The sequence below is a fragment of the Melanerpes formicivorus genome, unplaced genomic scaffold (assembly GCF_026170545.1).
Source record: "Melanerpes formicivorus ecotype bairdi unplaced genomic scaffold, bMelFor1.0.p_v2 SCAF_19, whole genome shotgun sequence".
NCBI lineage: Eukaryota > Metazoa > Chordata > Aves > Piciformes > Picidae > Melanerpes > Melanerpes formicivorus.
Window position 1 is genome coordinate 9,100,907 of NW_027142371.1, and position 26,577 is coordinate 9,127,483.

Genomic DNA, 26,577 nt, shown 5'->3' on the forward strand with positions numbered 1-26,577 from the left:
CTCACCAATAAAGTATAAAGGGTTTCTATTCGCTGCACATGGAAACTTGCAGTTCTTGTTGTAATCTTGACTTAGCAGTCCCCATGTTCACATAGTGGTGTGCACACAAAACTGGACTGTTAATATCTTAAGATACTTGATGTTGCAGTTGCCCAGTGAAAGAAAACTGTCACCCAGTTTCTTTAGAAAATGTGCAAGACCCTCATCTCTTCCTTGGAATCACTTTCTTAAGCCTCGGCACCATAGTGACTGAACTGTAGTATTCTGAGGTTGTGAGACTATACTTCTCTTGCTCTACATGATGTCCTGAAATGCCATATCCTGAGTTCTGTTTTCTATATAAAGCAACAAAAAAAAAAATTCCACAATCAAAAATCCCTCTGTTTGAAATTAAAGAATGTGTAAAACAAGCACTCTGAGCTTTGTCTTTGTGGTGCCTGTGTTACAGCTGCAATAGTACTTCACAGCAGCTCTAGAGCAGCTTGAGGTTGGAGAGCTGCTCCTCTGTTGTTTGAAAACTGGTTAAGTAGAGTCCGTTGCACAGATCCTCAAGAGAGCAAGTTGGAAAGGGGCAGGTGGTGAGTGCTTTTCAGTGTGCATGTTTGAGGTATTTTCAGCAGTCAGAAACACTAACACAAGAAAGCAGAAACAGATCTGCACAGGAGTGGGACTATCCCAATATTGCATGTGGAAGTTGCTGCTCTTTGCAGTCAGTTACATGCCTACAAATGCAATTTACTAATCAGAAAATGCTTCTATAGGCCAATGGTTAGGGATTTCAGAAAGAAACAGCAGCTACTGAGCAAGGCTGTGTGCTCTGTGAAACCCAGCAGTTCCCAAGATACCCTTTGTTGAAGGATGACAGTGGGCTACAGTGCCAGTGTAAATCATGTTGCAGTTAGCTAAATAGTGGGATTTGTTGTTCTAGCAGGGCAGTGCTAATCCTTTAACCACGTCCAGTTAAGTTTCCTTTATATTCTGCAGGCAGCTTCACCTATAGTGAATCACTTTGTCTAATGGGTGTCACTTCAGAAGTGGCATTACTCCTTGTGCTGATACTAAATTCTACTTTGCTAGTTTCAGAGGACAAAGTAATTGTGTGTTTCCACTACTCAAATCTGCTTAACTCTAAAGTTTGTTTTATTAATGAGTTGATTTTGGTGTACTGGATAAGTGTAGATTAGTTTTTAAAACAACACAAGAGCCAAACTGAAATCTCTCACATGTGATACTTAACAAGAATCCACTAGCACACTGCCAAAATGACTCTGCCTGTCAGTTGCTTCGCCGTGCCCTGTGACTGCACTTCCTTTTACAGAAGTCTTTGCACATTGGTATTTCGAAGACAAAAACTTGAGGAAGCTTCCCTAAACTTCCACGTAAATCTTTTTGCCTCTCTGTCCAGGCCTCAGTTTGTCCTGAAGCCTTCTGCAGGAGTGAAAACTAAAAACAGGAACGCTGAGTCTGTGAAGGCAGGAGCAAGGCTGCTGTTTCTTGAAGCAAATGTGAACTTTAGATCTTTCCTCCTCTGATCTGCCATTAGAACACAGCCTTTTCCAGAGGGCAAAACAAAAGAAGTTAAGAAAACAAATTAAGAAGAATGAATTGAAGCTGTGTATTACAAGTTGACATTGTACATCTGCTATTTGTGTTTATGTTCCTGTATCAGTGCATTTCATTCTTATCCAATAAGTTCCTAATTTTGTAAATGTTCTTTTCCAAGATCTTGAAGTGCCTATAGAGAGCTGAAGAACAGTCTGTGGTGAAGTAGTGTTCCCAGTTTAGCTGTACTTCATTGTTTTGTTTTAATCAAATCCTTTTCTTCAGTGGCTAAACTCACAAGATTAGAAAAGCCTCTTGAACTCCCTCATGTTTGAGTTGGCAGAATTCCCCCACACAATTATCCACACACAACTACATTTAAAAGACCTTTATTAAGGCTGTACAAAGTCAAGCACTCAGAAAGTGGGAAACTCAAGATTGGCCACTTCTTGTGATTATGTTGCAGTATCTGATCAAGCCTTCAAGTACCAGGTCAAAAAGTGAGCTAAGGCTGCCCAGAAACTGCCCAGTTCTGTGTGCCTGACCTTATGTAATCTTAAGTTCTCTTAAGATATGCGTAATGAGGTTTTTAAAGTTGAACTTCAGTGGCATTAGGTGTAACCCACATGTGTGTCAGGATGGAATCCTTTGTGTTCTCTGTAACAGAACCCATTCCTGCCCTAAGCTCCTGGTGTAGTGGTGAGGAACTGAGCTGAAGCAGCACTTTTTATTTTCACATTTCACTCAGAGGCCACACAAAAGTGTGATTGGAGCCAGGAATTTTTGTTTCAGATCTGAGGCCAGAAAAGCTTTTCTGTGAAGGCTGTGGATTCTCCTGTCCAATGTCTTTTCTGATCTGTTCTGCCTGAGCTGTCAAATCTCACTCCATTCCCTCCCTCAGCCCTTTAGTTCAATCCCAGTCATCCTTGTTCCTTCACTGCTCCTTGGCAAAGAAACCAATGTTCAACCAAGCGCCTTTAAACAGCTTTTCTTCTTTACTACTTATTTTCCATCTCAGTCTCTTCCCACCACCCTCCTTTTTCTGCCCTGTCTGCCTGTCCTGCACTTTGGACCCATGGGAGTACTTTGTGGCTGCACTGGGGCTGCCTGCCAGGGCACTTCCTTGAGATGGATGTCCCACTCCATTCCCAGATGCCTTTCCCCATCCTAGGCAGCTGCTTACCTTTCTGCTTCTTCTTTGGTCAGATGTGTGCCTCTTTGCTCTGTGTGGAGTTTGGGTCAACAATCTCCTGTTTGCCTCCAGCTTTCTTCTACAGTTTCAATGCAGCATACTTACTTATAGTAAATAACAGGTTTTTATTTTCAGTGTGGGTCCTTTATCAAGTGAAGCAGTAGCTTGGTGCTGTCAATATATCTAAAAGTGTTTTAAAACTCCTCTGTGTGTTTTGTTTCAGTTTTAAGAATTGTTTGGGATATTGGGAATGCAAATTCCAGGTGTTGTAGAACTCTAAGGTATTTTAAGCAGTGGGGCATGGAGATAGCTGTTAATTGGGCTGCAAAGAGGAGATCTAACCCACAACTCTACTTGTCCAGCAAACTCAGCTTATGCTTGAACTTAACTGTGCCTGCTAGAGAAGCAGAAAATTGCAAAGGCAACTTGTCTGAGTAGCTTAGGATATTAAAGAAAGCACAAAAGACTTTCATGCTCAGGGTCAGTGCAGGGAGCTAGCATGTGAAAATCCATTTACTTTTCTCTGCTTTTTGGAGTAGTTAAAAGAGGATTAAACTTTTGCAAAGTATTATATAAGGAGTGAATGGGAAAGAGTTTTCCATGACACCTGTGCCTGTACCATTGACTTTCAGCTGGTACTGACCTGCTGGTGCATGTGGCTTGGTTTTTCTTCACAGGCACAATAAAAAGATACATGTTTATTTGACAGTTGGAAGGTACCCAGTAGTCAAAACTCATTGTGTCCTAGACCTGTTTTTGTAATGCAGTGTTAGACTTGAAACATGAAGTTGTTTGGGTCTGTCTTGTGTCAGGTAAAGGGATTGCAGAGCTTTAAGTTGGAATCCTGGTGACATTCAAGCTGGGCATACAGCTGTGCAAATCACTAATAAATGTAACTGCTGCTTCAGAAGGGCACAGCTGAGCAAATTTCATCTCCACTGTGGTAGTGAAGAAGAAATTAGATGGAAAACAGAAATGGCAGTTTTCTAAGTGAAAGGTATTAAATGGACAAATACCCAACAATTTTGCAGTGGAGAAGGAGGATACCTGGCTAACTGCCCATCCTGCTTCAGTGGTGAAATGAAAGGTAAAAACATAGATCTAAAGTAATACAAACAAGGAAAAGGGAAGCAGGCAGTGATTGACTCACAGAGTCATGTAGTGTAGAAAATTAATGAGGAAAGCAACAGCCAAGGGAAAAGAAAAACATACAGGTGGGAGTGCATGGAGAGGCTGATAAAGAGCAGAAATTCAGGGGAATCTTTGTGGTAGGTCAAGGACCATTAATAGATGCAGGAGGCAAAAGTGCTTGTGATGGTGTAGAACTAGAAAGGTGATGCCATTCATGAGCAAAGCTTAATATGAAGAATTAACACTTTTAAATTCAGGTCTAGAAGCCTTGAATCAGTATTTCGAGGGAGCTGCTGGGAGCAGTCTGAGCTGCTGACAGCACAGGATGGGAGGGCCAATGGAGTGCTTAGCCAGCCTGACACCCCCAGAGAAGGGATGAAAAAGAAGTGTGTTAATGAGGGAGCATAATGTCAGTCATTTCATTCTGTCTTTTGTTTTTCATTTTCCATCAGGCTTAGAGTGCACTGAGTGTATCTGGGTCCCTGCAAAGCTTGGTGTTTTCTGACTGTCACACATTCAGAGGTGGTGGTTCAAAAAGAACCATAATGAAGTGGGGATGCTCACAGAAGGGTTCTGCTGGGACTGGGTAGGGTTGAATGGTTCCAGGGCATTGGTGAAAACAGACACAAACTCACTACTGAGAAAATGTTAACATAGCAAAGCAGCCCTGCCCGAGACCAGAACGACTGAGAGCTCTGCATGTGTTCCCAGTGCAGTTCCAGGGTGTAAGACTAATGAATGTGTTCTTGGTTTTAATTATCATTAGCTGTAAGTGATTATACTTCTGTATGTCTCAGCTGTTAAGAGCTGGGAATTTTGGATGCCATTTGCATATTTATATTTTAAAAGAGAAGCTGAGTAATTGGAATGGATGCAAAAAAAGGAAAAAGATTCAGAGATTACTGATGGAGTGTGAAAATGCCTTAGAGAGAGCGAGAGAGAGAACTCAGTTGCCTGAGTTTCTGTACCAAAATTGAGGCTGACTTGATTACAGTGCACAAGTACCTTCACAGGGAGAAAACACTGAACACTGCAGCTCTCTGATCTTGAAAAGAGCCACGCACCAAGAATCACTGACTGGCAGCTGAAGCCAGGCAAATTCAAATTGGAAAAAAAGACACAAATTCTAAAGAGAATAACTGTGTAATTCAGGAATGTTTCTCCCAAAACTGTGAACAGAACAATAAAAGTGATGATATTTATGCAAATAGCTTTTTCATGGCTTCTTTTTCTTTCAGAAGTGTCCTTAAAGAGGGGAAACAGAGGACAAAGAGGCTCCTGATGAGGCTTTCCTAGGGAAGATTAGTCAGCGTAGCCCATCCCTTCTGCAAAGTCTAAGCCTCGCTGGAGCCCAGTGCTTGCTAGAGGAGGTGGTGGAGCTTTCTCAGGTGCTTGTAGCAGAAGCATGTGATGCTGTCTTCTAACTTTTACATCATGTTAATCCCATCACTACTTTGAACTGATCTGTGGTCTTGGAGTTTTTACAGCAGGCAATGTTTGAACACTTGTTAAGTTTAATCCATTCCCAAGTTACATAAAACAAAGAAAAAAAAATGTATCTGCACACAAATCTCATTCTTGGGGGTAAATGCAAGGCAGGAATTGCTTTCTACCCCCTCCATGCACCCTCCAAACACAGCTCAAGGCTGTGCCCTACTCTCTCCATGGACATCTTTCGATCCCGCAGGAATGTATGTATGCCAATTTTTAGTCACAGGAACCTTTCCTCCAGGCTGCAGTGAGTGACAGCTCTAACACGGTGATGAGAAACTGGTCTGCTGAAGTTATCTCATGGGTATGGCGTACATGAGATGCAGCTGTGCTACCCTGAACTTGCTGCTGTTGATAGCACTTCAGCAGGGACATCCCACAGGACACACCATGTTCTCCAAGATGCAGTTCTGGTTCTTCAAATATTTGCCCATGGATCTCCACACAGTAGCAGCCAACAAAACACAACAGCCCTTAGAAGCAGGGAGGTATTTTGCCTGCTGAAGTAAGCCCTGGAGAAGCCTCCTTCTCCCCTGACTGCAGAGGGAACCGAAGGCAAGGCAGCCAAACTTGGCCTCTTTGTGGAACTGTATGTGCATGATTAATGTGTGATCAGGCCTGGAACATGTGAACATGCTGACAACATTTATGTCACAACTGAATGCATTTAATGAGCATCTCATTTGAATTATTAGTTAATGTACAGATCCCCCAGAAGTATTTTTATGTTATAAACCCCATAATTTATCAAAACACAAGCTGCAAGTTCGTAAATACAGCATTAAGAAGGTAGCTGTTGCATAGCTGGTTTAACAAAATACCCTTTGTGAGTAAGATATATAGGCTTATTTGGAGAGGACTTAGCTACTGGTAGGAGGGCTTCTCCAAGTAAGTTATATGCTTCTTGGCTGCAGCAGACAGGGAATATAATTTCTGAGTTTGTCCTTCTTGTCAGTAGAAAGCAGTGTGACCTGACTGAGCTGTCTGATTTGTGTATCTCCTCAGCCCACTGTTCACTAGAGGCAGATTTATAAAACATCTTTACAGGGATGAGGCTGGATCATCAACTGGCATGCCACTACACTTACTAAAAAGGACACAGGGAAAATTTATGGCCCAAGAAGACTTGGAAGCAATCTTCTGCTTTGCTCAGTGCATGGCAAGTGTGAGCTGTGATTGCCTGGCACTGTGTCTGCTGGACAGGGCTGGCAGTGACACGAAGCTACTGCTGAGGTCCCACAGGCCAGTACTACATGGGAAAGCTAGAATAAAGCAGCGAGGATGCCGTGTCTGCAGCTAGGTATTGCTGGAGGTTGGAGCAGTTGTGCAGAGAAATGTTCTCCATTTCTTGTATCTTCGTTCATGCTCAGAGTCAGGTGTAACAGTCTGTCGAGGTAATGCTCTGAAAGGGCACACACTGAGTGGAGGATTGTATGTTGCCATCTTTGTGTGCCTACATAGGCAGGAAAACTGCAGGAAATGTCTGTAAACTGAGAAAGGCAGGATGAACTGTGCCCTTATCAAGAACACTTGCTGTCTACTGCTGACTGACTGCAGATTAAATTTGCCAGAGCAGCGACAAGGAGTATGATGGGAGGGAACTTAACCTCAAAGAAACTCAGCAGCTGACACTTTGGATGGTTGAATTACATCTGAATCAAGCTCTTGATTAAATCTTAGCAATGTCAAAAGCTCAAAGCAGCAACTGTAGTTGATGTTCCTTTTTTCCCCCCCATGTTGCTAAATTCTCTATCCCAATGCGCAGCACATCCATGTCACTCCATTAAATGTGTATGCAGAGAGGGGAGATTGGGCAATAAAGCCACAGGACAAGCAGCATGTCCTAAGGAGTATCTTCTTGGCTTCATCCACTGTTGTTGGGTGTTTCTAAAGAGTGTTTCCAAAGCTGAGTAAAACAGATTCCAGATGTGCTTGTTTGAAGGCTATAAAAATTATGCTAGCACCAGGACTATCTGAATTCTGTGCTGTACCTGAACTGAAAACTAGTCCCATCTTAAAAACAGAAGTGCTACAGACAATAAAAAGGCCACAGGCAAAGGTTTTAGTGCTTCATTCCCACTAGCATCCTTCTTTCCCAAGTATTTTAGACTAACATAGCTGGAGAACTCCTCTGACGCCCCCGCACACTGAATCAGAGGTGCCTGATAGGAGGTGGGTCTCTTGTCGGGGCTGTCGGGGCTGGAGCCGTCCGTGGGCCTCTCGCCGACGTACAGCAGGCTGCGGTCTCTCGTGTCTTGCTCCGTTTTGAAAAGCTCGTACTCTGTGTGGGGCAGCTTGATGCCCAATGCCAAACATCCATTTGTGGGGGTTATATCCTGCTCCACCCCAGCACTCCAGGAGCTTGTCAGCCCACAGCTTCCAGGTTCTGAGGAGTTCAGCATCATCACTGTCACCTGGTCCATCGGTGTCACCCGAGCCTGAGTGACTTTAAAGGCCAGCTCTGTGCCACCCCTCACTTTGGAGGAGGGGATGCCCTGGGTGTAATGCCCAGATGCGTAGATGGTGAAGGTCGGCTGTTTGCAGAGTGGGTCAGAGTAGTGATAGTAGTAACCTTCCCAGGTGTGGTTGTGACCATGGAATATGAAGTACCTGGTCAGGAAAAGCACGGCAGGTCGGACCTCGCAGTGGGTGCTCACCCAGCTGCCGCTGAGCTGCATGGGAAGCTGAGCTCTGGCAGGGAGTATGGGTGGGTGGTGCTCATCAGCTCTGTATATGATTCCACAGGCTGGGCAAGGATGCACGTGGTGCTGCAGGAGACAAACAATCACAGGTTTGTAAACTGATAAGCAAAAAACCCTCTTGGAGTACTAAAAAGCTCAAACTCCTCTCTTCCACACCAGGGTGTTCAGCTGCAGTGAACTTGGCCCAAGACATCCAAGAAGATTAAGTGAGATAAAGCGCTGCCCTGGCTCTTTGCTATTCTGGTAGCTGGGAAGGACAGAGAGGGCTGTGCCCTGAGGCTGTGCTCTGCCTACTGCCAGGGCTGCTAAGGACAGGCTGCAGGGAGGGGGACAGGTCAAGGGCAGACCTGCTGCCAGGGCAGAGAATGCTCCCTTGGGCCACTGAGGTTGTTCCCCAGAAGTTTTCTACTGCAAGCTATGCACGCACCATGGGTGAAGACAAGGGTGGTGGGAGATACCAGCTATACCCCCACATCTGCAGTGATTCAGAGAAAATGCTCCTGCCTTTTCAGCAGTGAGAAAGCTGAGAGCTCACCCTGAGGAGGCTCCTATGCCCAGACTGCACCACGCTAATGGCAGCCTCTCCAGGACAGCCAAAAGCATGGGATGTCCTGCTTCCCTAACCCTAATCCTGCTTCCTCCTCATCCCCTTCCTACTGCAGCCCTACAGACCTCTGCCCACACTCCTGTATCTGTGTCTGTGGGTTGTGTCCAGGGGTAAGGGGGGGGGGGGGGGGGGGGGGGGGGGCAAGAAACGGGCAGGGGTCTGCCAAGCAACCAGAATGGGCACTGCACTGGAGACGGAGAAAAGGACCCTCTGCAAAATGAGGCCCTGACCTTTGCTTCTCCAGCTGTGCTTTGTGCAGAGCTCTGAGTCAAACCAGTCCTGCAGCTGATCCAGTGCCAGGAGGGGGTTTGTGTAGGCTGGAACTTTTTCTTATACTCCATATATCACAACTGATTTATTTTTAAATAACCAGGGTTTGAACATTATATCGTTCTCTAGAACACGAGCTAATCTTTACTGAACTGTCATATGCAACAAGGTTAAATAACTCAGTAGTTAACTGTAGGGTGGGTAATTTACATGCAAGTTGATTGGAGTCTACTGTAATTTAGTCATTTTCAGCTTGCTTTACTGCTACTGTCACGTTAATGAGTGCTGACAGTACACAGTACATTATGGCTAAATAATCCCAGAAGTTGGCAAATACATGTGCTCTGCTTAGACAGGAAATTCTTTGATAATGAAAGGTAATTTGGGGAGAATGGGTTTCTTTAGAACAGATATAAATTTTAAGGGGGGGGGGGGGGGAGAAGGAGTGATATTTTCATAAAGAGGGTTAAAAAATAATTCCTGACATATCTGTGCAACTCACCAGCAAATGGGTGTTAGTTCAGAGCAAAGAAAAATCCTGTGCCCAATAAAATTATCACCACAGACATGAAGCCAAAAATGGGACCTGCTTAAAGCAGTTGTGTGAAGTTATTTCTAATGGATGGCAGCTTCTAATTACCGCCAAGTGGTGACATCATGTGCTGGTCCATTGGAGAGCTGTTAGCTGATTAATTACAGTGCTACATTCAGAGAGTGAATTTCAGTATCTTTAGGTTTGGTTTTAAATTAACTTTTTAGAGTGTTTATGTTTACCATCTGGTTTTGCTCATATATATGGTTTTGGCCCAAGATAACACAAGTTGAACCACTTTGAGAATGTTCCTTCCAAGGGGCTGAGGGGTATTGCTCTGTGTCTTTCAGGGTTCCGTTTCTGCAGTTTGGGGCAGGGGGAAATGTTGCCCCCAGGATCATTTTATCAATTCAACTCTATCTGGTAATGTTCTGAGAGCTTTTTTCACCCCATCTCACTGCTCAATCATTTCTGAATTGATTAGCTACGATTCAGATGGAAATGTGCTTTCCTTGAAATGAGCTAACCTGCTGTAAAATAGAGTAACATTTAAAATAAAATACAGAATAAAAGGCAACCAAGACTCCTGCTTGGTTTTATTTATGTCAAAATGAAAGTTTGATTTGTGTGTAATATCATAATTGCATTCAGGGCAACTTCCTTTTCTCATGGCACTACACCGAGGACTAATGATTTAATGGCAGATGTGGCTTCTTGCTCCTCTCTTAATCTGGAGGACACAGCAAAGTGCAGAAGAGGGGAGAAGGACAAGTGACAGAGCAGGCAGTCTCTAATGATGTGCAGCCCAAAGCTTTCACTGATTTTGGTGTAAGAAACTAGGAAACTGCATTTCCTAGGAACATACAGAGCCAAAGAAAAGCCACTAACTGCAGGCCCATGCTAAGGCAGGCTAGTTTCTGGTGGCGGTGTTGCTGAGTTCATACCCACACTGGTCCTGCTTTCTCGATAAGAAAGTAGGTGAACCCTGCATACCACAGAGCACCCAGACAGCACCCTGGGAACCCACACTACAGCCCTTCCTCCCTCATCTGTGTGCCCTCAGGACATTAGGGGCTAAGTGCAGGCAGTATTTTAACAGTAAGGAAATCACACATGCTTGGCAAAGCTCAAGAACCACATAAAGGCATCGTCCTTACCACAGCACTCTGCATGGGTCTCTGATAACCAGTCGGTCGGTAGTGGAGCCTCTCAACCCACTCTGTGTGAATGTCCCCCAGGTACAACTCCTCCACCAGCCGGCTCCCGCTCTGCTGGGGCTGCAGCAAGGGCTGGTAGTGCTTCTCCACCCGCACCAGGCTGAGCTCATGCATGGCGAAGCCCAAGGCAGCTGTGCAGTCACGCTCAGTCTTGGCACTCAGCAGTTCATAGAGGGCTCCAGGAGCCCAGGTGCGCCCCGGGGGCAGGAACCCACTGCAGCCCTCACTGGAGGTCTGGTTGATCCAGGAGGCCACCTCCTGCATGGCTCTCTGGCTGTGGAAAACAATGCCGACTTTGTGGAGGTGGTAGTCAGCCTCGGTGGCCCCACGAGTGATCCAGGAGGCCTGGCGCAGCCGGAGCTTGCCCTTGATGACCAGCGTGTAGGAGGGGTCGTGGCAGGAGGGGTCCCAGTAGTAGAACTGGTAAGCTTTGAAGAGGCGATTGGAGTAGAAGAGGTAGGATCGAGTGAGGAACTCGGGTCCTGGCCGCACCTCACACCTGGGGAGGAAAGTAGTCCTGAGCTACCCACAGCGTGTGGTCACTGGTATGCAAGGTCAAATCTCTCCCCAGGGGTACCCGGGGTATGGGAGCAGAGGGTCAGGCATGAGTGGGAGCAGCATCACGGGCAAGAGCCAGTGACCACCCTTGGGTGATTTTAAGACATGGGCATCTGTTACCAAAAATGTGACAGTGCTGGAGAGAGGATCTTGTGCTCTGTGCCACATGCCCCTTGGAGTCAGGTGAGCTGCTCAGCGGCCGCACCCTCATGGGGGAGAAAGGGAAGAGGCTTGAAGGGCATCCGGTTGCAAGAGGACAGGAGGCCTCCCTCCAGCCGGGTGTGCGTGTTTGAGGAGGCGGCAGAAGGGCACAGGTTTTCGGTGGTTCAGGGATTCGATTCCTCCATGCCGCCTTGCCCAGCCCGGCAGCAGCAGGAGCAGGGCAGGAGCAGTGCGGAGGAGCTGGGGGCTGGGCTTGGGCTGGGGGCGCGTTCCCGGGGGAGCCTTACCCGGTGGAGACCCATCGGCCCTCCAGGCGGGGGGGGCAGCCGCGCCGCGATCCTGGCGCCGTCCTGCAGGTGGCGGAGCTGCTGCCGGCACCGCGGCTCCCAGCGCAGCGGAGGCTCCGCGGCCGCGCAGGCTGCGCGGGGCGGGGAGAGAGAGACAGGGCAGGCCGTCAGCACCGCCGAGCCTAGCCCGCCACTCCCGCCCTGCGCTGCTGCGCCCGCTGCACCGCGGCCCACCCCCGGCCCTGCGCGGAGCTGGGGAGGGAGTAACGGAGGGGGTAACGCTGTGGGCTCTTTTGGGGCCGGCACCGCCTGCATGAGGGCTGCAGATCCCCAGGGCTGCCCTACACATCCCGGGAGCTGCCCTAACACATCCCTGGAGGTGTTCAAAAGCCGCAAATGCCCCGACACATCCCGGGGTTGCCATCATACATCCTGGGGTTCCCTAACATATCCCTGGATCTGACCTGTGGACAGTTTCAGTCCCAGGCCAGAAGGGCTGCAGAGATCTGCAGGTATTGATAAGCAGCAGCTCAGATTCTGCCAAGGGCTCAGCATTTGGGTTTCTCAACACAGAAACATTTCAAACATCACTGCCTAGAACTCCTTTGGCTGCATTAGCTAGCTGGAGACTGCAACCCTAACGGGTTAGCTGAGCTGCAAGCTCTTAGTTAAGGATACAGATTTTTATTTATTTTACTGTTTTCCAACTTGAGTTTCATCTGAATCCAGCTATTTTTTAGATTAAATCTTCAAATACAACTGAGTGCTCTTTGTTCATGTTCTCTCTCTCTCGCTCGCTATTGTTGAAGCAGTAACTGGAACGGGGAATTACAGCATGGGAACATTAGACTCGCCTGTCGCCCGCCATAAGGACAGTAATTCTGTCACTTACCTCATTTCCCATAACAACGGATGTTATTGGCTTAGGGAATGTGTGAACACTCAGCTAAATCCTGAAGACCTCTGCATGCACACATATATATGTACATGCATTGCTATATATTATTCACTCTTTACTTAAGCAAACTTCTGTGGCACTCATTAGGAGTTTGCTTCAGTAAGAAACTTGTAATTTACCTCTTTATAACACCACAAAATGAGCTCTCAGTGAAGCTCCTCCAGAAACCCCAAAGACTTTCTGCTATCTTACAACTGTCCTGCCTGACAGAGCCTGGTCTCTTGGCCTGGTGCCGTTCAGCCCAGGCTGTCCAGGCTTTATAAGCCCAGCCAGGGCTTGCTTGCTGTAGCTGTACTTTGCAGTTTGCTTAGCAGCATGCTGGAATTTTTCAAGCCACCTATTATTCACTATGTACCAAAGGTTAGGACACAGGCTGCCCTCCATTCTGCTTATCACCTGGAAAGAAATATCTAATATATATTAACATAAATATATTACTCTTCCATAAGAGTGAGGAAGCTAAATATTTGCGAACCTTGTTACCTCACTCAGTAAAGGAGATAAAGATACAGAGTCACAACTGCTTGTCTTAGTTCCTGTATGCCACATATGTTCTGTATGGCCTGAACCATCCCATGATCTATATACAGAGATTTGCCTAAACCAGACCCTCCACTGGCAAGAGAAACTCAAACCACCTGCTTCAAGTGGGAGAAAGGGACAGGTGAGGTTGTGAAGAGCCCAAGCCAAGGGACTGTGATCACCTTCCTAACAGAAGAGTTTGCAGATGAAGCTAGCACATATGAATCTGCTGCAGACCACGGGCAAGACTATGAGCTGCTGAGCAGTGTCAGCAAAATTCCTGTCTCACAAGCTTAGGATATAATAGAAATATAAACACTCAGGGTGAGATTCACAGCTGGGACCCACCAGGGAGGCTCCTCTGATTCCCACAGCAAATTTATTCAGACAGGGGTCTCTCATCCCTGGCATCAACACACTCTACACACACAGAGGATTCAATCCCTGTTACAAATCTTCCACATCCAAGTTTGCCACAAATACAAGCCCAAGTCAAATGGGAACTTGGTAATTAAATATCTGCTGTGCAAGTTGGGAGCTCCTGAACATGTGGCAAAGCAGAGAGATTTCCACTCCAATTGTATTTTATTACTAATCTAGTAATAAAAAACTTGAGTCTGGTGGACTAATTCAGGCCCTTCAGTATGGTACTGCCATTTGCAAAAGTTTTATTTGCCACAGTGGCAGGGTCCCTGAAATGCATTTATGTCATTTAAACACTAAAACCCTAAAGCTACCACAAAGGGAATAAACAATTGCAAAGCCCTCAGTGAAGCAGGAGAGCAGCAACAGAAGCAGCCTATCTACGCAAAGGCCAGTGAGACCAGCCTTGCATTTGCTGTTACCTTCCTATGCACTAGAGCACATTATTAGTGTTAAGGGCTCCTTCTGGAGCAGACTCACAATGGTACTGGTTTCATCATCATCTTCAAGGGCTGGATGTGGTAAGCAGGCACAGCCAGCTCCTTTACAATTCCTTGCCCTAGTGCTTCCTACCTAAAAAGCAGTTCCTGCGAGTCTTCATGTGAAAATGGGAAAACACTGCTTGGCAAAACCCTTTGCTGTTAGCTAACCTTTACTTTGGTGGCTCATGACTGTGCTCTGTGGCCTCAGGCCTTCTATAACTCACCTGCAGCCGTTTCAGCTGGTTGCCCTATCAAGAGGCCTAATTACTTTTGGAGAGTCACTGGTCCAAACTGAATTACACTTAAGCATTAAATTATTATCCTAGAGAACACAGCAAACTAAAAAAATAACAGTATATGTATTAGAGGTAAGGGACTCTAAGGGTCAGATTTGCTCTTGCTGACAACTGCAGAAAGACTTTAGAGGTATGGGTGTACTCTATGGCCATTCCAAAATAATAGCACAGAAAACAGCCCCATTCCCAGCTCACCAGCTGCACTCTGGGTGTGCTTACTGCAGCAGAAGCTTCGACATTCAAGTGAACCCTTACTGCTACTTTTGGCAGAAATGTTAAAAGTCTGCATTGTTTGAGAGCACAGACACTTTGGCAACACAGTCACTCCATTTTGACACATTCAATAGAAAAGGGAATTTTTATAATCAGGATCAAACTCCATGGGGAAACAAAAATAAAAAAGAAAGAGCCTCCAGAATGTAAATATTTGACATGATGGGAATTCCTAGGGATTTTGTCTTAACTGTACACAAGACTCCAAGCTGGATGCATCCTCAAACCAAAAGCTACTGGCTTGTGTCCAAACTTTGTGGCTGCTTCTCTCAAATACTCTAGCCCAGTTAGTGTATTTGATCTCACCAGACCCAAATATCCTTTCAAGCTGGAAAAGTTCAGTTTCAAACCTAAAATCTGTAGTTAAGGCACATCTTTATTCCAAGAGCAGCATAAAGTGGTTGTCACTCATATGTCATTCTGTTACTTAGCCTCTAGTGAAGCACATTAGAGCAGCTCCTCTCTCCATCTTAAGAGACGCAAATTAACTGCTTTAAAGAGTTGTTGGGCAGGAGGAAGGGATTATTCACAATTCATCTTCACGACAAGAATACTCATTCATAGGAAAATGCACCAAAAATTCCCCAACTGTGATCACTTCCACTTGCTCGTTATCCTGTCTGTCTGTATAGATTAACCACAAGCGTTTCCAGAGAGCTCCTCAGTACAGCAGCTAGACAAAACAGTATCTTTTTCCAGCTTTCCGGTGCGTGCTGCATCCACAGCACTGGCCCAAAATCTTGGAGCAATGGGGCTGCACAAGCACTCAGGCAATTAGGAATGTCAGTAATGGGGAACAGCAGCTGATTGCTGCAATCAGCAGAAACCGGACCAAGCCTCAAGACAACAGCAACGACAAATACTGACCGGCCAGTCCATATATTTGTGTAAGAGATGTTCAGAAAAATCAGACCTACAGCATCAAATGTTAACAAGGCAGAACTGGAAATCCTCCCTGAAGTAAATTCTTGGTAGAAGTCAGCAAAAAGATTCCTAGGCAATGGCCAAGCCTGAAAATGTGAGGCTGCCAGTGAGGCTGTGCTACGAAACTGCTGTACACTCCAGATCCAGACCTAATTCTCACTTTTGAAGGAAAAAAATACCAACTATGAGAGAAATACTGGAATATGCCTTGTTGGAAGCAAATCTTGTTTGTGTTCTTCCAAGCTGACTGACTTTGGAAAAAAGCAAAGTTGAGTCACACATTTGATTATAAATGGAGGAGAAAATGCATGCATTACATTTTGCACCAAATTAGTTACTGCAGGTCAACTCTTTTCCAGATCTAGATTGCTTAATCTGTTACATGTTATTGCCTCCTATGGCCAGAATTTATGATTCCCCTTTATAATTCTAATGTTTCAGTTAGTCACCCATTCAGAGGGATAAGATCAGTGCCTGAAGTCATGGAGCATTACACATTTCTTCATTTAGAGATGACATAAAGCCTTTGATATTTTCTGAGGAATGTTCAGACTGGAATGAAGTGGACGATAAGAAACACATCAATATATTCTGCACAAGTGAATTCTACTTATCCACACAGACCTCATGAACAGAGCAAAACAGTATTTCTTTAGCATTTCTCCTGAGAGCTCACAGAATGGATTTTGGGTTTGAACTGGAGGAACAGGGATTCTTTTAAAAGCAAAGAAAATGTTTTGGGGTTTTTTAATCAAATTTTCTTGCATTTGTGAGGAGATTAAGTTAGTGATGCCTTTAATTCAATCAGAAAAAGGCATTCTCAAGAGAACAATTCTGAGGGAAGAGATACATTTTATATTATAATGTTATAAAGTTGTAAAATTTAAACATAACCTACTGGGGCTGGAAAAGTCTCACATCAGAATTTGGCCTATCTGCAAACTGAACCCAGTTCAGGACAGGACTTAAGCGCACGCTTAAGTCTAATTGGTTTCAGTGAAACTTAAGCACGTGCTTGAAATTAAGCCAGGGCATGAGCATTTTTCCTGATTAGTAATGCCTCCCTGAACTGAAGCCAGAATGTGGTCAAGTGGTTGAGGGAGGATGCCGACGCTTTCACTCGAGCACTGTTTGGCTTCTGGAAAACTATTTCTATTATTCATCCCATTTCTTATTTGTCTGTAAAATGGGTGTAATTACAGAGAGCTGCTTCACCAGCCTGATGCCCAGTTCATGCTATTGGTAAGATGCTTTGAATTCAGGAGAGGTTTCTGTTATTCTTGTAAAGATGGCACAATCAATGTACTACGTTAGCCATCACTGCAGAGCAGCACCCTGAGTTTCCTGCACATAACAAGAGCATAATCATGTATGAAATTGTGCAGACCCTGAGAGGCAACTTGGCCAACTCCAATTTCCCAAGCAGCTCAGAATTTTAGAGATATTTTCAAAACACCTTCACCACATTTTGGCAAACAGGTTCAGGCACCACATCCTATGGCTTTAGCTTAGCTTTATTCTGTGATCACTGCCTAATTTGTCTCATGTCCACAATGAAAGTACTGAAGCACTTGTGGGGAGTTGACTCACCACACTCACTTGTGGTGAGTTTTAAGGTGTTAGAGAATATTTTATTCTTTTATTCATCTTTTATTTCTCCCACAAGTGTCAAATTCAGTGATAGATGACAAGAGAGATGGGATCTGAGGTAAGGAAGGAAAGAAGGGAGAAAGTATTCTCTCCTGCACCTCAAAGATCACTACACCAAAATAGAACATCTTTTTTTAACTGACCTCTCTGGCCCTTTATCCTGAAGTAGAAAACAGGCCTAACACTGTAAATGGGATTGCAGGGCTTGACCCCAGTTTTCCTGGAATCTGCAGATAGGAAAGATTCCATCACCATACCAACACAGCATCAGCACCCTATTCAGAAAATGCCCATCCCCACCAACTGACAATGAACAGTCCATTTGGAGAATGAAGGGATACCAAGGAGAAATGGAACATTCTCAAATGGGGTGAACTAAGCAAGACCTGTAAGAGCTGGGACAGAGGACTTGTGATGCCAAATAAAAGCACCAGAGGTGGATGCAAGTGCATCTTCCCAAGAGATCTCCTACAGTTAATCAAAACACCACACTTTTCAGTTACACAGCAGAGCTTTACTCATTACTTACCTGCTGTCTTGACAGATACAGGAGCCATTTCACTTCATGTTTCTCCCACCCTCTAGAAGACACTGCACAGACTCAGGAAGAGTCGTTGTATGCTTTTTTCCACAGTTAAACTGGTCAGTGTCAAAAGATGTACTGAAGAACAGCTGAGCAATTCCATACAGCCAGAGGCCCCAGTTGGCCCAACCATTGTGGTCAGCTCAGCAGTAACCAACCCTTAGCTCAAAGCCTTGTCCTGCTGCTAGCACTGTACGAGGGGGTCCAGGAGAGTGGAGAAGAATGATGAGAACAGTGTCCTGTTGTATGCCAAAATCAGAGAAGTCACAAGGGCTCCCCTGCAACAATTCACTACCTCCACACCAACCTACAGGACAATGTCTGGTGAGGTAAGAACTAATGGGATAATTGTTACATGCCTTCTTCTTTCAGCATAGGCAAGCACTGAAAAAAAGCTGGGTTCAGGCTGGGCAAACACATTGTGGCTTCTATAACTCTGATTGGTGTTGCCACACAGGTTTGGCACAGAGAAATACATAACCGAAACACAAAGAAAACAGAGGAGAGAAGGGTAATGCTATAGGGTTTTTTTTCCCTTGAACACTGGTGAAAGTTTACATTTGGTGAAACAGATGAGACCATAGTGAGATGATCCCCTGGCACCTAGGCAGTGAGATTGGTGAGAATACTTGGGAGATACCATTTTCTTTCAAGAAAGAAAGAAAACCACCTCAGTCCAAGACTGAGCAATACCCTGGGGGTATTACTGTGACTCAATGACATTCTAACTGGAGTTCATTTTCTTACCAAATGGGACATATCAGATCTATCTTCCTTAGTTTAGATGAGCTGGAAACTCATTAGAAAATACAGCAGCTGGTTTGGAAATTACTGCCACGCTGTCACTTTGAATGTATGGAGCACCCATGAAGTTTTTGGCAACTCCCTCGAATCCCTGCACAGACACTTTACTAGTGGCTATTATGGCTATTTTTAATAGTGATGGCTAAGCATATTTTTTTTCCTGGAGTACTTTGAAGAGTGGAACCAGTAATCAGGCCATGGCTTGGCTATAAAATGCCAACCTCATTTTGAACATCTAAATCACTCGCATGGACCATGGAGCACAGAGAGGACCACCCACCACATAAGATTAACATAAATATAGTGTTTACCCAAAGCAAAATGAGCAACTGGAACTGACAAGAGTTGAGAGCAGAACAACAAAAAATGATTAGGGGGTGGGAGGGATTGAGTTACGAAGCAAGATTAAAAGAGCAGAGTGCATCTAGCCTGGCTGAGGGACAGCAGGGGCAAGATGGACATGATAACAGCCTATAAATATTCACAATGCATAAACACCAAGGGAGGAAAGGAATTCCTTGCAGTGAATAAAGAGGTTCTGTTGGGATTGAATGAGAAGAATTAAAAATGTGGCTTGTGTATCAGGGTGAACTTCTTGAGGCACAATGTAGTAGGCAGCCCAAGTCCACTTGCTTGGCAGGATTTTGAAGGACTGAACAAAGCATTAGTACAGCCAGGAATAAGCTGCTCTTGGCAGGGAGTTGGAGGAATACTCTCGAGCAGCCTTTCAGTCTCCCACTGCCATGGAGCTGTCCCAGTGCCCTGCTCCCACGGGATACAGCTGCTCTCCTGTGTAAGCACATTGTTTGCCATCCTGCTCATTAAGATCGCTGCCTGGCTTCCATGGGACTAGTAATATGGGGCAGATGCACAAAGGCATTTAGGTGCCTCAAGACAGAAGTGACTGCAACGGGCACTGAACTGCTAAACACAGCTGGGAATCCCAGTAGGTCCCTACCATGTCAAGTACTCACTGTTGAAAATCTAAATCCAGGAAATTAGATTAGAAACCCACTAAAGCAAGAAGGATCCTTTTGTTCTCTCCTTATTTAGCACCTAACACAACAGGAGTCTTGGCGCAAGGAAACTGTTTATAGTAATAAAAATAGGACCTAATAGGATCTAATAGTCTGAGACCACTTGGCTCCTGTGAAGCCAAGGATGAGAAGGGTATTCAAAAGTGGTCCTAACTACCCTCACAAAAATGCTCTGCAGAAAGGTGGTAAACTGATACACAGCCCACAGCAGAAATACGCACACATGTTTAACTTAGAATCACAAGTGACCACAGAAAAAGGTTACTTGTTCAGCTGAAGCACAGAATTAAAGTTACTTCTAACATGTGTTTTGGGGTCTGGGTGTGGTTTCTAGATAGCCTGAAATTTCAGTCTACTGTTTTGCTTGTCAACATTAGCCAAGTTTTGATGTGTTCCAGTTCTCTTAAACGCTGCCGACAGATGCTAAAATCAAAGTTGACATTCAACCTACGTGCTGCAAAAATCAAGTGACAGGACATGGGCTATGCACAACTAACAAAACTCAAGAGCTCTGCTGCAGCACAACTTTGCTGTCATTTATATTTTCATCTGTCTTTTCCAGGGAATCTGACTGGCAAAATCCTTTTATTTTCTCTGGAAAAGCTTTTCTGAAAAGCTTGAAAAGTAATGTGTCATTGTGTTTTTGTATCAACACGGGGGAGGAGACACTCAAAAGCCCTAACCTGTCAGCATCTAGTACTTGTGGCTTTACTGAGAGCGTGAACAAGGTGAATCCAATTGTCTCAGCAGGGAGTGTGGTGTGTACGCTGATCTCAGAGTATGAGGTGAAAGCCTGCTTCCAGGAATCTCCATCTTTGACTCAGACAAGGCCAAAATGTCACGTGTTTGGTGGTACAAACCATAGGGGACAGTTTCAGTGATTGATCAAAGGGACACACTCAAGTTTAAAGCATTACTTTAACACCTCAACTCTAGCAAATCTCTTCAGACACTCAGTGGGGAGACTTCTGTTGATTTATGTACCATCACACTACTTCTAAGTCAAGAGCTGCTGTTGCACTGATCCAAATGTCTTAATAGTGCCACATGAACTGAGCTTCACTGCAGCACTCTCAGTTTCAGCTGAATTCAACTGTGATGATTTAATAAGCTATTCACTGGAAAGGAGAAAACATCAGCATGAAAGACATGATTATCACACTATCACCCTGCCCAAGCTCCAAAATAATGAGCCCTCTTATCACTTCACACTCCAGAGTTTTGGGATTTCAGATATACCTCTGAGTTTCTTTCCTTGTGAACAGAAACAGAACTCTCCTAGCTGCATTTTGGAGCATGAGAGCTTTTAATTGCTTAAATAAAAGCACAGCTTGCAGATCACTAACCCCCGCTCAGGTCTTACACAACTTAAACTAGGTAGAGAAGGAGCTGTTCTATGAATCATATTTTCAGTCTCTGGCAGCACTCAACCTACAGAAGCAAGACTACATGTGAAAATGTTCACATTCTCACTCAGTTTCTTGATGTTATGTCTGAGATGCACCATCTTAAAATTGTAAAGTTAGGGATGATCATTTTTGCTAGATTTCTCTCCCTCAGCAAATAAATAAGAAAGCCAAAGGAAATGCATAAAAACATTGTGTAGGTACTTCCCAATTTTGAGGTAGATTTTAGCAGTGATTGTGTGTAATGCATGAAAGCATTGTCTTTATAGATGACATATGCTATGTTGTGGGTAACACAGGATCCCACTGAAAGCAAAATCTCTTTCCAAACTTTGTTCTGCCAGATGCAGCCTCCTCTAGCATTGGATTCCAGATTTGGTTTTCTTCATAGCAATTTCTGGCTTTTGAAAATCTCCTTACTCAACAATTTGTGCTTGTGGGGAAAATATAGAAACCACACCATATTTTTTTCACTTGTGCTTTTTTTACATCTCAGGCCTGTTTTTATCTATATCCATATATTTGAAACATGGCTAACCTATAATTATGGAAAGAACAAATAGAGTCGTATCACACAACCCAGCATAATATATTAGTTGTTGGGTTGGGTTTTTTTTGCCAGCTTTAGAAATAAAGAATAAAACCCAGCAACTTGTTAAAGATAAATTAGTTAAGTAAACATTGCCCAAACATGCATTTGACCCAAAGACAATTATATCAACAATAAGTATGTGCAAACACACACATCTCTATTGAATGTACTGCTATCACTTATGAGACTGTCTTCCCAATCTCATAATTGAAAGTAAGTGCTGATCTTATCTTAACCCAACACTGTAATCTGCAAACATAAACTTTGAAAGCAAGAACAGATCTTGTATGTTGAAGCCATGTAGGAGAAGCTACATGTGAAAAATATCAGCATGGTGTTACTGGAATGTAAAGACTTTAATGAAAGCTTAGGTAAAACTCAGCAAGTCTCTGGGGACATTTCCAGGAATGAGTGATTCTTTGCTGGAGGAGTCTCCCAAATCAGACTCAGTGACCTAACTAAAGTGCTTTTTCAGCTAATTATGCACTGGTGTCATGCTTGTGCTGATGTTCAGTTTTATGTGGTATACAGAATGTCAGTCTTGCTCACAGTGAAGTCATTGGCAAACCTTGCTTTGATTTTAATGAGTTCTGGATCTGACTTAGCTGTTTAAACATATGTTTTAAGGTCCAGTTTCTCGGCTTACTGAAATCCATGGAAATTCTTTCACTGACATCAGGACTAAAATAAATTGTATGAAGATTTAAGAAATATTCTAATTAGGCTTAAATGAGTAATCTTAAATAATGCAGTGTAGCAGATCTCTGAGCAGAGAAACCTGAGCTCATAAAATACACAGGGAAGGAAAATACGTATTTCTTGTTAAGCCTTATCTTTGAGGGACATATGAAAAAGACCCCACATAAGCAGAACAGGAAAGTAACCTTACAACTTTCTTTCTGAACTTTGTCTCTTTACACTGAATGTAGATAACTTCCAATAGCTACACGATTCTTTAGCAGTGCTCACTAAAGTAAGCTCTGAGCTCTGAGAGGCAGTCAGTGTGGTATTTTGCTGCCCAAAACCTCAGATGAGTAAACTAAGTGGTAGAAAGGAAGCCAACAGCAGGAAACCCAGGTGTCTGGACTTCCAGTGTCCAGACTGCCCAGGGGGCCTCAGGGGCATGCTTCCAGCCTTCCTTTCACCTGCCTCTTCTGCTCAGGGGTGCACAGGCTCAACCAAGGATTTCCCTTGCATTTCCTAGGAAAATATGCTGTCCAAGGATGGAGGAGCCTCCCTCAGGCTCTGCTCCTTGCTGTAAACATAAATCATTTTGCCTTTTTTCCCAGCACGTTTGTCTTTGTTCTCCCATATGGTCTCTTAAGCCAGAACCTTTTCTTCTGAAACTCATCCAAGAACTGCAGGGTTGAAAGATGTCTTCCTGAAAGGGAGCCGCGAAGATGCAGCCTGCTCTGCTCTGAGGGTCTGTCTGCACAGCTGGGGCTCAGTGGCATATCCCTGGATCAGGAGACCACTCGCGAAGTTGTGCCTTGCTGGGACAGGTGGTGGATCCTCCCAGGGAAAATCGCCAATTCCCAGTGAAAATGAATTCTGAACCCTTCCTGGATCTAAACTCGGCACAAGCGCTCACCGTGCTCCGGCCACGAGCAAGCTGCTACGGCACCGCGGAAGCCCTAAAGGGTTTCGACGGAGGGGGAAAAGGACTTCCACCACTCTGGGAGCCTCAGGTGGGAGGCGGAGGCTGAGCCCCGGAAGAGTACCGTTCTCAGCAGCTGAGCACCAGGCCTTCAGCCCTTCTGGCACCTTTGCACGCCGCTCTGAGTAGGACATAGAAAAAGCTTCAGAGAAGCCCGTCGGCACGGGGCTGTCCCCTATCCCATGCCCTACAGCTCGACAGCGCCGGGCTCCCTCCGCGATTCTGCCAGCTCGTCTCCTTCCCAGGGAAACGGCGGCAGACGGTGCAGGGCAGCAGGGCGCACGTTGTTCTGGCTTCCCCGTGGACGCTGCGGCCGGACACCGCGGGTGCGCACGGCGGAGGAAACCTCCTCGGGCAGGGCAGCATCCCAGGAGAAGCCGGGCAGGGTGCGAGGGACTGAAGGGACACCTCGGGACATCCTGTCCTGGAACAGACCCTGGAGTGGCCTTGCCACTACCTTGCACCCCTCTGGCACCCTCTCTCGTACTCTCCTCACGCACGCCTTGCGGGACTCTTGCACTCTCGTTGCCACCCATTTCTTTGCACCTTCTTGGCAAGCTCTGCTCTCTCCTTACAGCTTCCTTGCACTCTTCCTGCACACTTCTTGCTATTTCTTTCCATCCTCATCGCACACTTCTTGCTACTTCTTTGCACTCTCCATACGATCCCTTTGCGCCCTAATTTCTTGAACCCTCCTAGAGATCTCCTGCCTTCTCCTGCCCCTTCGCAGCGCCCGGGGAGATAATGAGGTGGCGGGAAGCCCCAGGAAGGGACGACCCCAACTCCGTTACCCGTTCCCCCTCCCATCCACCCGCCCCAGAACTGCAGCGACCGTCGGTGCCACCTACCTACGAGCAGCCCGGCAAGCCACCAGCACCGGACCATGGTGGCCGCTCTGTTTCCTCAAGGAGCTGGCGGCAGGCGAGGCGCGATCTCCGCCGGTGCCCACGGAGCTCAGCGGGGCGCGGCGCCCGGCGACGCAGCCATGGGCCGCCTCCGGCGCTCCGGTGCCCGCGGCGACGGGACTCTGGCTGCAGCCCGCCGGCGGGAGGCTGAGCTCAGGCTCCGGAGCTGTCGTCCTGCTCAGCCCCAAGCCTTGCGATGGGAGAAAAGAAAATAAAAATACCTGTTTCAAAATGAAACACCACAGCCCACCCCGCCTTCGCGGTGGAGCGCGTCCCCCTGGCCGCTGATAGCTTTAATGGAGCTTGGCAGCCACAGGTTCAAGTTGCCAGAAGAGGTGGAGACTCCGCCGCCTGCGCCCCACATGCGGCCGCGCTCCGCACACGCGGGGGAGGAGGAGGAGGAGGCGGCGGAGGAGAGCTGCGCCGCCACGACCGGCTGGAGTCGGCACCCGACTGGGACCGGCACCCTCACCTCGGTAGTCGCCACTTTCCTCTTAGGGATCCACTTACCCCTTAGGGATCAGCACTGCCCCTCAATAACCAGCACTTTCCCCTCAAAGACCGGCACTTCCCCTTCAAAAAACAGCTTTTTCCCTCAGGGACCGGCACTTTCCCCTCACGGACAGGTACTTTCCCCTCACGGACAGGCACTTTCCCCTCAGGGACCGGCACTTTCCCCACACGGACAGGCACTTTCCCCTCAGGGACAGGCACTTTCCCCTCACGGACAGGCACTTTCCCCTCACGGACAGGCACTTTCCCCTCAAAGATTGGCATTTTCCTCTCAGGGACCGGCACTTTCCCCTCACGGACCGGCACTTTCCCCTCAGGGACCGGCACTTTCCCCTCAGGGACCGGCACTTTCCCCTCACGGACAGGCACTTTCCCCTCAAAGATCGGCACTTTCCCCTCGGGGACCACTTTTTTCCCTCAGGGACCGCCGGCTGCTCTGGCCGTGGGGTGCAATGGGTGCAGCAGGCCGCGTGTGTCTGAGAGCCTTTGTGGTGAGCCAAGTCGGGTGTCACCTTCACCTCTCCCCCACTCGAGATAATGAGACTGTCTTGCCTTTCCCCAAGGTCCTTTGGCCATCACTCCTCACTGGGGTGCTGCAAGGGGATCATCACCACATCACTGCGGCCCGGGCTTCCTACCCAAGATGGGCCATGGTGCCCTCAGATCCACCATCCCTCCTTTATCTTCCTGCCTCATCGAGCGGGCCATCAAGAGATAGCAGGGTGTCCCCCGAAGAGCCTACAGCCCCTAGAAACCCTCTCAACATCCCACACTGAAAAATTACATGACCCTTTGAAGGCAGCTCTGAAGTACATGCCTCAGGCAGTGCTTGTCTTGGGCCCTGGAACTTACGCCAGTTATTTCCTTCCCACTACCCAGACAAGGCCTGTGGGCAGAGCCATGACTGATAAAGGGCTTGTAATCAGCTTTTGGCATGAAGCTAAGCACAAATCTGATCTTAGATGTGCCTGGGACAAAACAATGCTTCTGCTTCTCTTACACTGATGATTAGCAATGAACCAGTCTGTTGCCCTTCAAACACAGTGCAGGTCCAATAATGTGGTTGTCTTTAGAAGCAGTGAGGGGAAGAGGCTGAGCCATGATGGCTCTGATGGCCAAACACTCATGCCCGTGCTGGCACTAAAAGTTGACATTTGGTGCACTTTCCCAGAAAAAATGGGTTCAATTTTTGCAAATGAGGTGAAGAAAATAAAATGCACCACATGCCCCAGAAGAACCCTAGGACCCTGCAACCTAACTTTTCCTAGTGTAACTGGTGCTTTCACTGGATAAAGGAAAACTTTAGGGGGGAAAAAAAGCTAGTCTCCAAGTCACAGCAGTAATCTGATTGGTTGCAACAAAGAGAAGTCGAGGTCTGATTCTTCAGTCACATATTTGCTGAGCAGAGGCTTCAGCGTGCTGGGGTGAGGTCTCAGTGCAGCGGGTTTATTACTTTATCAAAAAATAATGCACAACATCTTCAGTGTGGATTGGGACAAACTTATCTGTCGTGTGTGCATAAAGAATTAAAGTTTAATGATACTTGCCAAGATTAAAATAACAAAGTCCATTTGTAATGCAGGCACTCCTCTTTTCTAGCTGATGTTTTTATCTCTTTTTGTTTCTCAAATTCCCCAAACCAGTCATTCTCGGTACATGTCCAAACCACTGCGGTTTTATTATATTTACAAATACATAAATTAGCAAACCATTAGGCAAAAAAAAATTTGTCCTTTATAATGATACTAGAGAGAGAGAGAGAGAGGAATTATTTTGCAAGAGGTTACCTTTAAAAAAAGACACAGGCAACAGAAACCCAGAAAAAATTGTGGTGTAGATAATCTTCCACCAGTAACAAACT

General features: G+C 46.0%; 1 protein-coding gene across 1 annotated transcript; it reads right to left on the bottom strand.

The window, feature by feature from the left end:
* Nucleotides 1-1,628: 1,628 nt before the first annotated feature.
* On the bottom strand, nucleotides 1,629-24,265 carry APCDD1L (APC down-regulated 1 like). The gene is given in 5 exon segments (XM_068150009.1): nucleotides 1,629-8,124; nucleotides 10,625-11,183; nucleotides 11,692-11,726; nucleotides 11,728-11,822; nucleotides 24,147-24,265. Coding segments are annotated over 5 exon segments (1,491 nt in total). The 5' UTR covers nucleotides 24,184-24,265; the 3' UTR covers nucleotides 1,629-7,359.
* Nucleotides 24,266-26,577: the final 2,312 nt, after the last annotated feature.